General features: G+C 36.8%; 1 protein-coding gene across 1 annotated transcript in view; it reads right to left on the bottom strand.

Moving 5' to 3' along the window:
* Positions 1-652: 652 nt before the first annotated feature.
* Positions 653-17,137, bottom strand: part of cacna1fa (calcium channel, voltage-dependent, L type, alpha 1F subunit a) — a 33,684-nt gene continuing 17,199 nt past the window's right edge. Inside the window, exons 26-45 of the mRNA XM_032546882.1 lie at positions 15,503-15,704; positions 15,224-15,382; positions 14,441-14,551; positions 14,275-14,358; positions 13,455-13,475; positions 13,232-13,366; positions 12,980-13,045; positions 12,818-12,909; positions 11,787-11,946; positions 10,041-10,168; positions 9,852-9,948; positions 9,132-9,234; positions 8,950-9,051; positions 7,956-8,080; positions 6,600-6,946; positions 5,596-5,748; positions 4,279-4,730; positions 3,566-3,678; positions 3,155-3,487; positions 653-1,338 (exon numbers count right to left, since the gene is read on the bottom strand). Coding sequence (XP_032402773.1) covers positions 1,135-1,338; positions 3,155-3,487; positions 3,566-3,678; positions 4,279-4,730; positions 5,596-5,748; positions 6,600-6,946; positions 7,956-8,080; positions 8,950-9,051; positions 9,132-9,234; positions 9,852-9,948; positions 10,041-10,168; positions 11,787-11,946; positions 12,818-12,909; positions 12,980-13,045; positions 13,232-13,366; positions 13,455-13,475; positions 14,275-14,358; positions 14,441-14,551; positions 15,224-15,382; positions 15,503-15,704 — 3,187 coding nt within the window. The 3' untranslated portion in view covers positions 653-1,134. The remainder of the gene's footprint in view (positions 1,339-3,154; positions 3,488-3,565; positions 3,679-4,278; positions 4,731-5,595; positions 5,749-6,599; positions 6,947-7,955; positions 8,081-8,949; positions 9,052-9,131; positions 9,235-9,851; positions 9,949-10,040; positions 10,169-11,786; positions 11,947-12,817; positions 12,910-12,979; positions 13,046-13,231; positions 13,367-13,454; positions 13,476-14,274; positions 14,359-14,440; positions 14,552-15,223; positions 15,383-15,502; positions 15,705-17,137) is intronic.

The following is a 17,137-nucleotide window of genomic DNA, read 5'->3' as shown; positions in this document are numbered from 1 at the left end:
CCATTTTTTCTTACTGTTTGACAATAATTCTGACTCAACTTTGCATTTTAAATGTCTGTGAGGGTTACCAAAAATATTTTTTCCTTGCTAAAAGCCATAGAAAAATCTTTAACTTTATTAAAAAATTACTACACCTTTTAAAAATGCGGGTAAATCCTGGGTGATGATGTCATGACTTTACAAGCCTCTGATTGGGTCACACAGCTGAGGATTTATTTGAAGAAAATCAAACAAAACACTACTTTCATGTGTGGCAACACAAGAAAAGTAAAGAAAAAATTATAAATGATTTCTATCTGGTGTAATGTGACACTTTGAGTCGTTTACATGACTGGAAAATTGTGATATAAACTCAGCTTATTTACAGTTCTTCCTTTTTCGTGGGTATTTCCACCTCGCAAATTATAAGGAAATGACAGACATGTAAAATATGGCCATATGAGTGCAACAATATTCTGCTGCAGACATATGCAGCCCATTGTTTGGCATGATTCATCTCTTTGAAGGGGGAAGTGAAACCCAGCTGTCGTCCATCTGCCAGTCTATTAATCACTGATTGCATAATTCACTGGTTATATTTCACTATTCCTCCTACCAGGAGTCCTCACACTAGTCAAAGAGAAAAAGAAATAAATATATGAATGACGAGTTGTTTGAGAAAACATATTTTATTTGCTCAGAATGTAAAGCGACCTGGATGAACACTCACAATAATCAGGAAATACACCACAGACTTTTTTAACAGAAGTTTCAATGCTGCATCTTAGAGGATATTCAGTTTAATTTAATGTAGTTTCTCTAAAACACATAATGCATTGAGATATCATCTAAATTACATATAATTTTTTAAAAATTCTCTGTTATAATGACTTGAAAGCAAAAGTTTGACTTTATATTGCAATGTTATGTAAATATAAAAACTTCCTGAGCCTCATCTGTGTGCATGTTTTGGCATTCACAAACAAAAGTATTTCATATCCAACAGGATGTTTAAAAACTACAAAACACACCTCTCACACGCAATATTTGCTTTAAACAACTGACATATAAACTGACATAACACACTCTTATAAAATATTGGCTCAAGACTTCATGTTCTTACTGTTTTTCTCTTTGCTTTTGGCTTTGCTGATCTCAGTAAGAAATCACACAGTTCATTTCGTCGGCTAGTTCGTCCTCGAACCGGGACAGGTGACTGGCTCCCCGCGCTATCAGGTCAGCAGCCGCGCTCTCCATTTCGTCCAGGCTCATGTGACACGCTTCGGCAATTTCCCGCTTGGCAAAACTCACGAATTTTGGATCCCTGGCGTACATGCCGAGGCCCTCGGAGATCAAGATCTGTTGTTGGGAGAGTCGGAGAAATTAATATGTTGTCAACGTGCTCATGTAGTTGTTATAAAACTATTTCAGATAAATAAAAAAGTTTTAAAAAAAATAGCATTAAGCAAAATTATATTGTTTCGCACTAGTAGTCTGTGATTACAGATCTATTGATCTATGATCGATTACTTTGGTATTGCAAGTTAAAAACTACAGACCGATACAGTAAAGGGATGCATAAGTTTGATTAAGCTTAAAATTTATTTTCTTTAATGTTATTTTTCTGATTATGTTTGTGTATAATATTTAGAGAGTTAAACCATCATAGATTTTAAGTTTTGAGAGTTTGTTTACCGATCGTGTCTCGATTGGTTTTGTCTGAATCGATATAGTGGAACGCGTCGCTTCTGCTCCTCCGTTACAACACTGGAAGCGAAACGTCGTGTCCGTGTCTGTCTTCATTATTCCATTTCACAGGTAAAATTCTGACTTATAAGGTTTATAGCTGTATTTAGGTTTATTACGTTTGCCGAATGAGCAGGGAGCGCTTGTGGTATGTGAATAACTTGAGTTTTCTTAAGAGTTATACTCACATTAGCTTTCTAGCTAGCTGCGTCCTGTGCTACAGTTCTTATTCTTATTACTGTGTGGGTATAACCACAATGTTTGTGTGCAGTGTTCAGCACTCAGTTTGTGACAATGTAATGTTTAAAACTGTTCTTGAAATATAATTACAACACTGGAAGCGAAAGGAGTAACGTCGTGTCCGTGTCTGTTTTCATTATTCCCTTTCACAGGGGGTGTAACACTAACAGATGGCGGCTACGTCGCAAAATGACATAAAGACTTAACATGATCTTAAGTAATGGTAGGGCTGGAAAATAAATCAATATAAATCATCCGATAGAATATTCAGTATATTCATTCTAAGCAAGTTGAGTGGCACCAACTGACTCGCTCGCTCTTTGGTTTCCTAGCAACTCACTCATTCTTTGGTTACCTAGCAACGACCTGCTGAGTAACTGGCAGCAGCAGTTTAAGATTCCACCATTTTGTCTCATAACTGCTTAAAAATAAAATAAAATTAAAAAAAACAAAGTGACGTGAAAAGTGGATAAAACGGGAACAGTCACACCACCAGTTTGGCTGTATTTCATATAGTTTAAACAAAAAATAAATCAATAATTATTCATATTGAGTGATAAGAAACACTTATATATAGTGATGTACGTTTTTCAGCAATATCGTTCAGCCATAAGCAGGTGTAGCCAACATGTGGTTCGGAGGCCATTTGTGGCCCTTTGTATGATTTTGTGTGGTAATTGACTGCAGTTCAAGAATGGTACAAATCTGGCTCTCCAGTTTACACTTTTGCCATTTTTTAGCATGAGAATTTAATTCTTCTTTAATGACTTATACATAAAGTATTTTAATTTTAATTTTGTTGTAAGTGTGGCTGTAAACATCTAGCGAATTTTACTATAATAAAAAAAAACACTAGAGAACATTTATAATTCAAATAAACTAGATTAATAGAAGAATGTTTTTTTATTTATTTGTTTTTGAAGAAAGTTCTCATTAATTTTTGAATTTGAGAATAGAATAAGTCATTTTCAGGAGTAAATAAACTGAAAAAAAACCAACATTACTCGACTGTGTATTCATACTTTCCCAAAATGAGAAGAATTTTCTAGGCAAACGATTCAATTAAAGCAACTAAACATGGCTTTCTGTGAATGCAATCAGAATCAGCTCCACAGAAGTAATATTTGTGAAAGTTAATTAAATGTGAAGAATTAAAAAATATCTACAGTATTTTGTAAGGAAAACGTACCGATTCGACCAGATTGTCTGCGCTGCCTTTATCTATGATGCCCTGGTTGGCCGAAGGCGGCATCCTGACGCTGGTGAAGGTTCTGGTCTGACCCGGGTACCAGCCCGGTCGTTTCCCTGCTGGGAGACTGGCAGACCCGTCGCACCAGAGCGGCTGACTGGAGCCGCTTTCTTCATCCACCAGCATCATGGGCGTGTAGATGAGCTTTCCGCGACGCCCGGTGGGGGCAATTATTCCTGGAAGGGGGGTGGCTCCGGCTGCTGCCGTGTTGGCCCAGGTGGCGGACGACATGGAGGACACGCTGCTGGGCCGGGAGTCCAGGCCCTGCTGGTTCTGACAGAAAGCAGCAGTCGGTGAAGACTAACTGGACGAAGATGAGACGGCATGTGGTCTGTTTTTCGTGACTCTCACCTGCAGGCGGGATCTGGATGGAGATGTGTTCCCACGGTAGCTTCCAGGGATGGGGAGGTCGTCAACGCTGGTCTGAGGCTTTAGACACTGGAAGTTAAACGCAGGCTTCCGACCTAAAGCAGTGAGAAACAATAAACAGTTACTAATAATAACTGTTTGTTACTAATAATAACTGTTTGTTATTATTAGTAAAACTGACTCCCCTCTCAGAGACCGTCTGTTTATTGTGAAAGAAATTGTTCTGGATTTTTAATTTTTTTCTTTATTTCTTTAGTTTTTTCAAAATAAGAAAACAAACATTTTATTACCTAAAGTGAAACAAAATAGCAAAGGTTGCAATTTTTCTTTAAATAAAGAATAATTTGTAAAATGTAAGACATAAAAAAGGGAGCAGGATTATTTAAATTAAACTAAGCTAAGCTACACCAAGCTAAACTAAACATAACATAACTAAGCTAAATTAAACTGTAATAAACTAAACTAGACTAAGCTGAGCTAAGCCAAGCTGCTGAGCTAAATTAAACTAAGCTAAGCTAAGGCAAACTAAACCAAGCTAAACTAAACATAACTAAGCTAAGATAAGAAAAACCAAGCTAAGCTAAACTATAATAAACTAAACAAAACTAAGCTACACTAAATTAAGCTGAATAAAGCTAAGCTAATTATATTAAACATGTTAACTCTAGTTTTAATAAATAAAATTTGTTCTTGACCTTTTGGTATGGCAGGAAGTAATCGTCTCCTGACAAACTGGGCTCCACTATTCTCGTTTTCATTGTAGCCATTCTCGTTGTAGCTAGTGTTTCCATTATAACCAGTGTTCCCATTGTAGCCATTCTCGTTGTAGCTAGTGTTCCCATTGTAACCAGTGCTCCCATTGTAGCCGCTGATGGTGCTGCCATTTTCATTGCAACCGTTCACAGTACTTCCGTTCTCGTTGTAGCCGGTGTATTCATTGCTGTTGTATCCGTTTGCGTCGTAGGGAGCGGGACTGACGGCGGCACTGCCTCCATTCATATTGTTTTCACTGTATGCGTTGCTGATGAAGCCGTTGGGGTCATGACCTTCATAGGGAATTTCTCCTATGCTGCTGGCTACATCCAAACTCTGGCCGTTGTCTCCTGTTTCGGTTGGTACAGGAGAAACCGCCTCTTGATACTCATACCTGCAAGAATGAAGAGGGAAAGAGGGGAAATATGGCATGTGGTAGTTTGCAAAGTTCTGAAAAAAATTATTTTTTGTTTAAAGCTAACCTATGATGCTTCTTTGAACAGATTAAGGCAGGTTTATAGACTATACGAAACACGTTCGTTGCATATTTTGCACAAAATCAATCTTAGATAATCAGATTTCAGTCTTGCTAATTCACCTGACTTTGAGCTTCTTTCAGAATAAGATAAGATAAGATTTATTTGTCATTGTCATCAACAGATTACAACGAGATTTGGATTTGCTCGACTCGAGTTAAGATGCAGGTTATGTGTATATACATAGTATACAAAGATAAAGAAATAAATAGTACAAAATGAGAAATAAATAGACATCAGAAGATGGTTGCAGCGCCTGGAGGTGTCGCAACAGAATTTACATTTTTAATGTAACAACTCAAAACAAAAATGAGTTGTTTTGGGGCATCCTGTCACTTTAGATCTAAATAAGCTGCTGCTGGCCACACCCCCAAATCAATGTTTACACTTCCACATGAAACAGGCTGCATACCATACATCTTTGAAAAGCAGAAGTGGAGCCTCCTCCACAAGCAACAAGAAAGTATTAACTGTTTTCTGAATGCTTAGTCAGCAACTAAACACTTGTCTTTTTCAGCAGCAATTGTACAGCAATAAACCAGCTGACCAAATGTGCTGGAGCTCCACTTGGTTGCTAGGTATTGGGCCTGGACTCGGCTGGGGTTGCTAGGTAACAGCAAAGTGACTTAACATTCCGGAGGTTTTTGAAACTGGTCATTTTCCAGACACATAACAGGTCCCCTTTAAAAACCTTAAATATTCAGATTAGCCTCTATTTCGTACCCATCTACTGACGGCATGCTTGCCATAAACGCCTCACTGCTGTAAAACTGCTCAGCCGCTTCACTTTGAGTTGGAACGAGTGCATCTTTGAGGAGAAAGTCTTCTCCTCCCGACATCTCTGGTGGAGGTGGAGAAGGAGGAAGAGGCAATTCGCTGATGGAGAAGAAAGAACAAAGTCAGAAAACACAACAATATGATTAATATGATCTTCTATGATTCCAGCATGTACGGCTAGGTGGGCAGAATACCCAACAATTGTACTCAAGTAAAAGTAGAAAGTATTCGTCCAAAAAATGACCCAAGAGTAAAACACTGTTTGGTAAAAAGACAGTTCAAGTCCTGAGTAACTGATCAAAATTACAACAGAAGCGGGATTTCCACCAGTGTATTATAAGCCACCAGGCTACGCGTTGTTTATTTTCAATAATTTTTTTAAAATGCCAGTAAAAGTAATAGCAAAAACGGGCAAAGATGGGTTTACATTTAACAAAACATCAGTAATCTTCAGCAATTAGCTATTTAAACAGATAATGGCATTTGATTATACATACACAACCTACAGACTAATTTATTTCATCCACTGCTGTATTTTCTTTGTTGTTGATGTTTTACTTCCAAGAATTATTTTCAACTTTTTTTTTTTTTAACAAAAACACGGTGCAGCAACTGGTGGACGACCGTCGCTTCCCTGCCACCAGGCTTAGCTAGATGTGTGGAGGAAACCCTGAGATGGACCGAAATGTAAAGTTATGTTGAATTTTCAAACAATTAAAATGAAAACAATTCCTATAAGTAACAAAATAACAAACAGAAACTGCAGGTGTGTCTCTGTGTCTGGTGAATTTTTGGTTAAAACATGTTTGTTTTCATTCGGTGGGCAGAGAATCCATAAATTTTAAGTAAGAGGAGAAATACTTCATAGTAAAATTACTCAAGTAAAAGCGCAGTAAAATGCTTCTAAAAGTACAATTTTGCCAAAAAGTAACTCAAGATGGAGTCAGTACCTGATGGGAAGCGGTTCGGACCTTGCAGGCTGCTCTGTAACGACTCTCAGTCCGGCCAGCTCCGATCCCGGCCTCAGGTGTTCCTGCACGGCCTCCACCTGCGTGGTGATCACGTCCCTGTTGGCGACCCGGGGCGTGGGCTCGATGATCACCGCCGTCTGCTCCACCAGCATGTCCAGAGGCGGCATCGGCGTGCTGGCGGGCGTGGGGTTCGCCGACGTCCCCGGCTCGCTGTCGAAGATCTCGTCGCCCGTCATCTCGCCCTCGATGGCCTCCTCTTCCTCAAGGTCACAGGCCATCGCCAGACGCATCTCTGGAGCCAAGTCCTGCAGCGTCCGCAGCCCTTGCTAAAACACAAAACAAACTTAAATTTCACAGCAAATGCTCATAGAATGCATGCTGTGAAATCTATAATTTCATGATTTTTAGTATTAAATCAAAAAACTTTAATAAAGAAGATGAAAACATACATTAATTAGACAATGTACCAGATTTTCAGGAGTTATCAGCTGCAGTTCCATTACAAATGTGTGCAAAACTTTCTTGGTATTTCACTAATGTCAAAAAACTAATTCGCAATTAAAATCACACCTGAATAAGTTTATCCACGCAATCAGTTATTAAAAAACATGCCGCACCATCATCATCCTACCACTTACTCTCGTCCTTTCCTTCACATTTTTTAGAAAACACAAGATCCTGACTATATTTAAGGTGAACTTTTATTGTTTTTATATTTGTATGTATAAGTATGTTCAATTAGCTGCTGATTTGCCAAAGGTTTTTCAAAAAGTTTTCAGTTATTACACACTGCATTTATTTAGATTTTCTAAACCTTTTAAAAGCTACACAGATTGTAACTGTGAACAACAGCAGGGCTGAATGCAAATCTAATGGAAAAACATACATTTAACGTGCCTGTAGCACCCCCTACCGGTGAGCGGTGTTTTTGCACTCAAGACGTTTAAAGCATATCTTTTTCTTTTTTTTTCTTTTTTTACAGATGTGGCAAATATTTTAACATCTGTCATACACATTTTTTTAAATGAAAATAATAAAAAAAGTAAAAAAATAAAATCAATTATTTGAGTACATTTATACAATCGAGAAACAAATAATAGAGGCACAGCTCTGCTTCTGCAAATTCCTTTAATATGATTGTAAGTGGAATATAATCTATTCTTCCCTCTTTTAATTCATAAAGAGTTAAAAACATTTAGATGTGGTGCTAAATGCTAAAAACCAGATGTAAATGAGAAAATAATCCTTTTCACAAACTTCACATAAAAAAGAGACTCAAAGATGTTTTTGTTTGTATGTTCATATAAATTAGAAAAGATTTAAATTAGATCTTACCTGCAGGGCAGCAGCCTTGTCTTTCCTCTTGGATTTCCTTTCCCTCTCTTTCCTCTTTCTGTACTTTTTGAAGTAATCTTGGATCAGGAAACTGGCATAAAACTTTCCACAAGTCACCTCATCGCCTGCCGAACGCAAACAGACATGACAAATATGAAAACTCCTGGATAAACAGAGAAACGTAATGCTTCCTTACATTGAATAATTTAGAAATTTCTTAATTATCTTTCTGTACAGAAGAGGATTAGGGCCACCAAAAACTTAAATGAAATTCAGACTTTTTAAATCAGAATTTTAATTGTCAATCTATGTCAAAGTCCAAATAAACAACTAAACATTCTGATGTGTGCGTCAATTATATTGCTATTAGTATGTGAAAAATAATCACATAACTGTTTCTTCCTTGTTGTACAATTTGCAAACCTGAACTTTATCCACTCTGAAAGCCTGCAACAAATTTATCTGGTGGATTTCAGTTTAAAGACTAGATATGCCAAATGGTGCATGAACAATTTAAACAATTATGATTCTTACAAAAAGTTAGAATGCTGAGAAAAATAATCAGAATTCTTAGATTAAAATCACAATTTTGAGAAAAAAGCCAAAATGTTTAGATTAAGTAAAAATTCAGAGAAAAATGTCAGTTCTGTGAAAAAAGTAAGAATTCTGACATAAATTAAAAATTCTGAGATTAAGTCAGTATTCTGAGAAAAAGCCAAAATTCTGAGAAAAGCAACCAGAATTCTGAGATTTAGCCAAAAGTCTGAGAAAAAGTAAATTTTTTTGATTAAAGTCAGAATTCTGTGGAAAAAAGTAAGAATTCTGACATAAATTCATAATTCTGAGAAAAAGTCAAAATTCTGACAAAAGTACTTATTTTGAGATTAATTAGCAGCATCCTAATGCTAAAGCCATAATTCTTTTTTTTGTTTTTTGCCAGTGGTCCAAATCCTCCATATTTCTGGGATTGGCGTTTGGCAGTTTTGTGTCTTGCCTCTAGGGGGCGGAATGATTTCATCGATGAGTTTAGGTTTTGTGTGTTTCCACAGCTTCTTGATGATAACCTTCAGCTCCTCGTTCTGCTGATCAACGGGACCTGGTGGAATCCAAACGCAGATTTATTAAATAAAAGACGCCGTTTCCACTCGCGGCTCCATGAGCGGGAATCCTCCCAACCTTCAGTTTTGATCTTCAGTGAAGTTCGGACCAGAGCGAACAGAGTGGCGTTGAAGGTGACGGTGCCATCGGGGTGGAGGGGAACGTTCATGGCCACCAGTCTCTGAGAAGAAACAAGGAAGCAGAAAATATGAAACCTGCTCATTTATTTCCACCCATGCATCATCATACACTGCAAATACTGAGTTGGTACCACTGTTGCTAAATATGCAAGTGTTATTACGCTAACAGGTACGGTTATATAGCATAAAATTAATCATTATACATTAAACTATTTTAAAAATATGAACTGGATTACATATTTGTGTCCTGTGGGACCTGTTTGCTTTACTTTCTGAACATTTTGTTCATTAAACACAGAATCTTACCTGGAAGTTTTGTACTATTTTCTGGTGAAAATAACTTTGTACATGTGGAATAAGACAGAATTAAAAATGAACTTTTCAGCATTATATAGGAGCTTATTTTAAGTCAATAATTCCTCAATATTGGTAAATATTGGCAGATTATTTCTAACGTGGGAAAATGTCTTGTTATAAGTGAACTAGTACTTTTTTTTAATCAATGTTGAGGAGTTGTTGACTTAAAATAATCTCCTAAATAAAACTGAACGTTAGCTTCGTCTTATTTTTAGTGCACTAATATATTTGCTGTGGAAACTACAGAAAAATACTCGGTAACATTTTGCGTTTTAGCAGCTCCGCATGTGTTCACCCTTACTCTGCAAGCAACGCGATGAGGACAAAGCTTTCCGAAGCCGAGAGGAGGCTGAATCCTGCGTAACATAGTGACTACATCGATGTGCTTGATGCGACCTCTGCCACATGCAAACGGAAAACGGGTGAGACAGAGAAGTTTGTTTTGGAAACAGCGAAGGAGACTGAGCTGGATTCAGATAATGAGACGCACGTGGCTTCTGGGTCGTAGTCGGACCAAACTCGCTTGAACTCGTCCAGGTGGTGAGTTCCCAGAACCGTCCAGTCTCTGGTCAGATACTCAAAGTTGTCCATGATGACAGCAATGAACAAGTTGATGATCTGAGAGAAAAGAGAAGTGGAAAGGGTATTTATACATGTAACAAAATGATTCTTTAGATATATTACAACAAATGAAACATGACACAGTAGTGTGCTGTTTAAATATGTGAAGTAAAGTTACTGTACACTGCAAAAAAACAAATACTACAGAGTATTTTTGTTTGGTTTTTAGAGCAAATATCTTAGTACACTTGAAATAAAATAAAACTAACTTAAAAGTAACTTTTCAACAAGATCTAGTAGCTTGTTTTAAGTGAATAATTCCTTAATATTCATAAAAAATGACTAGTTCTACTGGTAGATTATTTAATTTATAACAAGATATTTTTCCCATGCTATAAATGAAATTATTTATTAGTTGAACTAACACTTTTTCATCAATATTAATTAATTATTTACTTAAAACAAGCCTCTAGATCTTGTTGAAAATAAATTTATAAGTTAGTTTTGTTTTATTTAAAGTGTATTTGCAGTAGAAACTGCACAAAAATATTTTTAAAATATGGTACAATTTTGTGTTTTTGCAGTGTAGAACAAAGGATTAGAGGTTTTCAAGCACATGTGTGTTAAAAGTTTTAGTATTTTCTGTGATTCATGCAGGAACAACATTACAAATAAAGGCTCAAAAAGACATATAAACAGCTCCAGTATTAGCTAGCTCAGAATTAGCCATGCTACTAGCAGATCGACTGGATGCATAGGAGAGTCAGGTGGTCCAGGGTTCTGGACGGGTCCACAGTCCGTCACACAGCCACACAGGAAAAACAACCAAGTAAAAGAAGGAGTGAAGGTCCTCCCAGCTGCACGGCATCCAAAACCAGACGGAACAATTGTCTTAAGAAGAAACTATTTCTCACATAAAAACAAAGAATTAAAGTTTACAAAAAAGCAAGGAAATATTGTTGGTTGTGCAGGAGGCTCTGCTAATGCTTTTCAAAGATGCACAGTTGTATAATCGAACATCTGTTTCCAGCCATTTTTATGTGACAATGTAAACGTTGATTTGGGGGCGTGACCCGCAGCAGCTTATTTGGATTTAAAGTGACAGTAGCATTAAAACGTCTCATTCTGAACTGATCAGACTAAAATCTCCTTTTCGAAGAATGACTTTGTGCAAAAAAAATGTAATGAGCATGTTTTGTGTAGCCCATAGTTCTATCTGAATATGTTCAAGGTATGTAAATTATATAACTGATGACATGAAAGCCCAACCATAAAACGTTTACTTTCCGTTTCTTTTGATCTGCGCTGTAGGTGTGCAGCCGCCGTTTGAGCCGGAGGTTTTTGTTCTGACGGCTCAGATTCACCTTCACTCGACCGAGCTAGCATCTTAAAATAGCACAGGGAGCATATTAGCTCCTGCACCCAAATATGTGCAGCCCATTAAACCTTTGTGATGCGGGCGTGCATCACCACTCATCTGTGGATAAATAAAACTGTCAGTGTGCTGCTGCTGAAATGCTGCCGCCCTTATTTTCATCCAACTTCCGATTCCGCCTGACCTGGCAGTCGACGCACAGGGTTTGAATTAATTGCAGCTAAATTTAGAGCCCGTAATCTGAAGACTATCTGAGTAAAGCGAGGGGAAAAGTAAAACGTCAGATCAGCCTTCGCTCACCAGGTAAGCGCAGAGCATGAAGAAGCTGATGAAGTAAAGGTAGGCCAGGTTACTCCCGCAGGTGTACTCTTCGCCGGGCTCGACGTCGGCCTCCGGGTCGCAGCGCCGGCCGGGCAGCGCGCCCAGCATGATCTGCTGCCACTGCTCTCCGGTGGCACACCTGCAAGACAGGAAGCAGTTTTAATTCTGCCTGGGAAAGGTTTCCATGCTCTTCGAGGCTTATTTTGTTATGTCACAACAACAACATCAATGTCTTTTATTGGGATTTTATGTAATGGATCAATACAAAATATAGCTTTGGTGTGAGATGGAAGAAAACTGATGGGTGGTATTAAAAGTGTAGTATGGATATGCATAGTGATAACTATGTTTAGATGGCTAGAAGATTGACGGTGCGTTCACACCAAATGCACTTAAAGCACCAGGAGGTTTACATGTAAAGTCTATGTGGAGGCGCATTTTGAAGCGCTTTGAGATTTTGACGCACGTCAAGGGGATCCGACGTGTCCAAAGCTGGAGATGGAAAATCTGAACTTTCGCCGCTGGACGCAGAGCATCAACCAATCATAGAGACTCCGCTTTGTGGCGTAGTGGCACATCTTCCAACGTGATCTCAGAAAGAAAAACTGTGGAGGATAATCTAATTATCGCTGTCTGCTCTCGTCCTATAATCTGCATAATCCAGTTATGACTACAGAGACACGATCCTCTTGATGGAAGACGATCAGCCAGGAAGTTGGAATGTCGAGTAAGTTATAACTTTTACGATTTGAAAATACGTCCCCTCATTTGAGCTATCCAAATCCGTCAAGCAAAAACGTTAAGTGACATTAAATAAACAATAAATAAACATTGTATTTATTTAGACGAAATATGCAGAAGACGGTGGAAGAGTTTGAGGGACACGTATGCCAACTTTCAATTTTACTAATCTTCAATTACATTTAACTTTCGTCCTAACAGAAATTTCACCGTCTAGACCAATAAGGTTTAAGAACCGCTGTTGGAACAAGCGGGTTAAAACGTCTTACCTAAAAAGAACCAGAACCGCCATGAAGAACGTCTGGAAGTTGCAGCTTCTGTTGATGTCTGTGTCGTCATCGATGGCTATTTTCCCAAACATCTGGGAGGACAAACGGCAGAGAAACCGTCAACCAGGAAAAGCAGCGTTTCAACCTTTTCCAGAGACTCACCTGCATGCCGATCACAGCGTAGATGAAGAAGATCATAGCGATGAGGAGGCCAACGTAAGGCAAGGCCTGGAGAGATGGAAAAAACTAAATCGCCTCTAATTCACGGTGAAATGCCAGCAGAAGTTTACAGAATAAATACTAATTTTATCGTATTTACACGGTAAAATTCTGGCAACCACAGCTGTTTTTTTTTTTTTTATGGAGTATAAAAAGGTAATAAGACAATATTTGTGACAGAGATGACTCACTGACCTGCAGGGATTTGACAAAAGTCCAGAGAAGAGTTCGGATGCCTTCTCCTTTGCTGAGTAGCTTCACCAACCTCAACACTCGGAACAAGCGGAAGAACGTGATGGACACTTTCCCGCTTTCTCCTTTTCCACCGCCCTGGAAAAACAAAACTATTAGGGTTAAAATAAACCTAAAAAGACAGAAACGGGAAAAAGGTTTGACAACATCTCGATCCAATAATCACCTCTCCATGGCCGCCTCCTCCCTGGATCACCAGTTAAGCAACAGAGAAAGAAACAGTTAAAAATACATTGAATTGTTTCTATTTTTAAGTAATTCCTAATTGTTTTTGTATCCTCCATTGTTGACATATTTTAATAATAAGGAACTACCTGATAATTACAGTGTAATAACGTTGTTAATTACATGGAACCAGCAGATTATCAGATTGTTTTCAAACAATTACTCTATCTTTAATGACTTTCTGTGAGCTGTTACAATCATGTTACAATTCAGATTTCATTATTAGCAGACATTAAGGCCACGGTTACACAAATGTAAAACAACACAAGAAATAAATCACAATAAAAATAGAAAAGCACATTAAAACTATAAAAGTATCATATAAATACACAATATCCAATTTTTGTTTAATAAATAATTAAAATGATCCCATTTCTAAACATTAAATAACTATTTTATTGGTAATATCTTAATACAAACTGTTACTAACTGTTAATTACATTATAATTACAATGATAATTACATATCAAGGTATTAGATGTTTACTACTAAACTATTTCCAAGTTGTAATCCTGCGTCTCCTGGACGGTAACAAGAAGTCAGACAGAAATAAATTAATCTGATTAACATCAAGTCAAGATAAGTGTTTATCTTGACTTGATGTGACAAGAGAAACAGACTCTTTAATAAAGCAGAGAACTGTGTATTGATGGAAAGTTGAGTGGAAGGAAAAAGTGCCATAAAGAGGTGCATAATTAACACATTTTAAAAACTTTTCCAAGTATTTCTTCCAAAGGTAAAAGTGAGAAAAAAATCCTTACGCTAAATTCAGACACTGCGATGTCCAAGACGCTGCCGACTACGATCAGAGCGTCAAATGAATTCCAGGGGTCGATGAAGTAATGCTAACAGATAAAGACAAGCAAACAGAAACGTGAAGTCAAAGAGTCATCACCAGGAAACTCGGCGTTCGGCGGGAAAACTCACATGAGCTCGAAGAGCCATCAGCTTGATGATCATCTCTACGGTGAAAACCACGGTGAAGATCATGTTGAGGATGTCCATGACGGAGGTGAACAGCTTCGACTGCTCATAATGCTAAAAAGATGAACAGAAACACCAACGTGAAATTATTTTCAGGATTTTCTGAGAGAATCAGGAGAGAAATGTCCGGTTGTTACTATTATTGTTATTCCATAGATTTTCTCGTCATGTTATGAGTCAGTTTGTAACCATTTTGTCTGTGTCAGGGGTGTCAAACTCTTTTTCGTTTTGGGTCAAATCAAGATCATGAATGCTCTTAAAGGGCCGGTTGTGCCAAAATGTATTGATAAAATCTCTTCATAAACTGTTAAAATATCTATGAATTCTTAAAATTAAATATTATTGAACAGCTTTACAGTCCCTCGAGGATTTTGTGATTTTTTAAAATATTGAAATCAAAGTGTTTGCAAGATTTGCGTTTATTTATGACGGTAAATGTGACTTTTTAATTACTCGCTGTATAGATGTTGGACTATAATCTGACATCAGTTAAAGCTGAGGCAGCTGTTTAGTACAAGCAAGAAAGGTTTTGATAATTTTTGAGAAAAATCTGCAATAAACTCCCAATTGTTAGTGCAACTTGTTGATTTTGCGTCTTGGATTATGGCAGGAAAATTCCCCCATATAAAATGTGCTATATAAATAAAGTTGCCTTGCCTACGATTGCTTGTTTCCTTGTTTTTGAAAATATGTTTGAAATAAATAAGTCAAACAGAAAAACGGTACCTGAATCGCCAGAGTGAGAGTGTTTCCCAAAATCAGCACAAACATGACGTATTCAAACTGGCTGGAGTTGATGATCCTCCAGAACTTCAGCTGCGACGGGTTTTTAGGGATGTAGATCTTTATTGGCTGAGCTTTCAGGGCGTAATACACACACTGCCTCTGCGTCGGGCGAAACAGAGAGAAAAACTGTTCAGTTTGGATCAATGAAACAAAAATACAACAAATTTACTTAATCTGAATTTAAAAGAATTCAAAAATCTTTAAAAAAAAATGGCTGACTTGATTCTTGTTGAGTTCGCAGTTTTTGAACTCGGCCTCTCCTTGCTCTCGAAAAGTGATGATGACGAAACCCACGAATATGTTCATCATGAAGAAAGCGATGATGATGATGTAGATGATGAAGAAGATGGAGATCTCCACTCTGTAGTTGTAAATTGGGCCTCGGTTTATGGCGTTGGCGTCCACGGCCCGGTACAGGAGCCTTCGCAGAGGAAGAGAACACAAAACGTGACAATCTGGTTTCTACCCTGCAAAAAAACAAAATCGTACCAAGAATTGTTGGTCCAGGTTCTGCTGCCAAAACAAAACAAACTGTTCAGCAGGAAATAGGAGCTTATTTTTCCTGAATATTGACAAAAAAGTACTTTTTCCTTTGGAAGATTATTTCATTTATAAGTGAAATAATCTGCCAGTGGAACTGGGACGTTTTTAAGATCAATATTAAGGAAATATTCAGAGATAAATCTTTATTGTCATTGTCACAAGGACAATGAAATTTAAAAGGTGCCATCAGTCAGTGCATATGCTTAAAAAAAAACAAAACTGTCTCACAATTCACACACAATGTAAGAATTAACAAATAACTGGTAAAAAAAAACAACAAAAAACCCCAACTTAAAATAAGCTCCTATTTATTGCTGAAAATTTACTTTTAAGTTAGTTTTGTCTTATTTAAATATATATATGTATATATATTTATAAGATATTTTCACTAGAAACTAGACTAAAAATACTTGGTAAAATTTTGTTTTGAATTAATAAAATGTTCAGAAAATAAAGCAAACACAGGAAAGTGAATATTTAATTCTTTTTAAAAAGATTTTTAATTTTTTTAAAAATGATTAAATTTATAATGATTAATTTGATACTAAATGAAAGGTCTCAACAGTGGTACCAACTCAATTAATGTAACTTTTAAATTATGAATTGTTGTTATACATTTGTAAATTTATTCTTCTCACGGCAGGCCTACTTTGCTTATTCCTCTGGCCGGCTCTAGGAACGTCATTTTATTTTGTTTTGTTTTTTATCGTTCCTCATCCAGCCCTATTTATTCCACTTTTAGTTGTTTTAAATGTTTTAATTAAAGCTCTGACTGCACATCATGTGTACAAGTTCAGATGGATGGTTAGTCTGTTTTGAATGTTCGCTTCTCTTTCCTATTTTGAAGGGCAGAGATGAAGAAAGTGTGTGTGGGATTTTTTTTGGACTTTATATACTAAACCATAGGAAACAGGAATTAATTAATAATTAGAAGTTTAAGTGCACATTGAAAAATGTATCTAGTTAAAATTTTAAAAAAACATTCAGTAATTTCGACACTTTAAAAACACAAATATTTTTGGTCTAGTTTTTAGTGAAAATATCTTAGTATGAAAAACTAACTTACAAGTAACTTTTTAGAAAATAGATGCTCATTTTACATAAATCCTTAATATTGATTGTTAAAAAAGTACTAGTTTCACTTGCAAATTATTTCACTTATAACATAGGAAAAATAAGACATTTTTTTTAATTAAATAATCTGCCAATGAAACTATAACTTTTAAATCAATATTAAGGATTTATTTACTTGAAACAAAGTCCTATTCACCTTTATAACAATAACGAACACAGTAAAATGTGCTGAAAAAC

Source organism: Xiphophorus hellerii, chromosome 1 (genome assembly GCF_003331165.1).
Source record: "Xiphophorus hellerii strain 12219 chromosome 1, Xiphophorus_hellerii-4.1, whole genome shotgun sequence".
Classification (NCBI taxonomy): Eukaryota; Metazoa; Chordata; class Actinopteri; order Cyprinodontiformes; family Poeciliidae; genus Xiphophorus; species Xiphophorus hellerii.
Note: the sequence above shows the minus strand (reverse complement) of the source record. Positions and strands in the feature narration are given on the sequence as shown.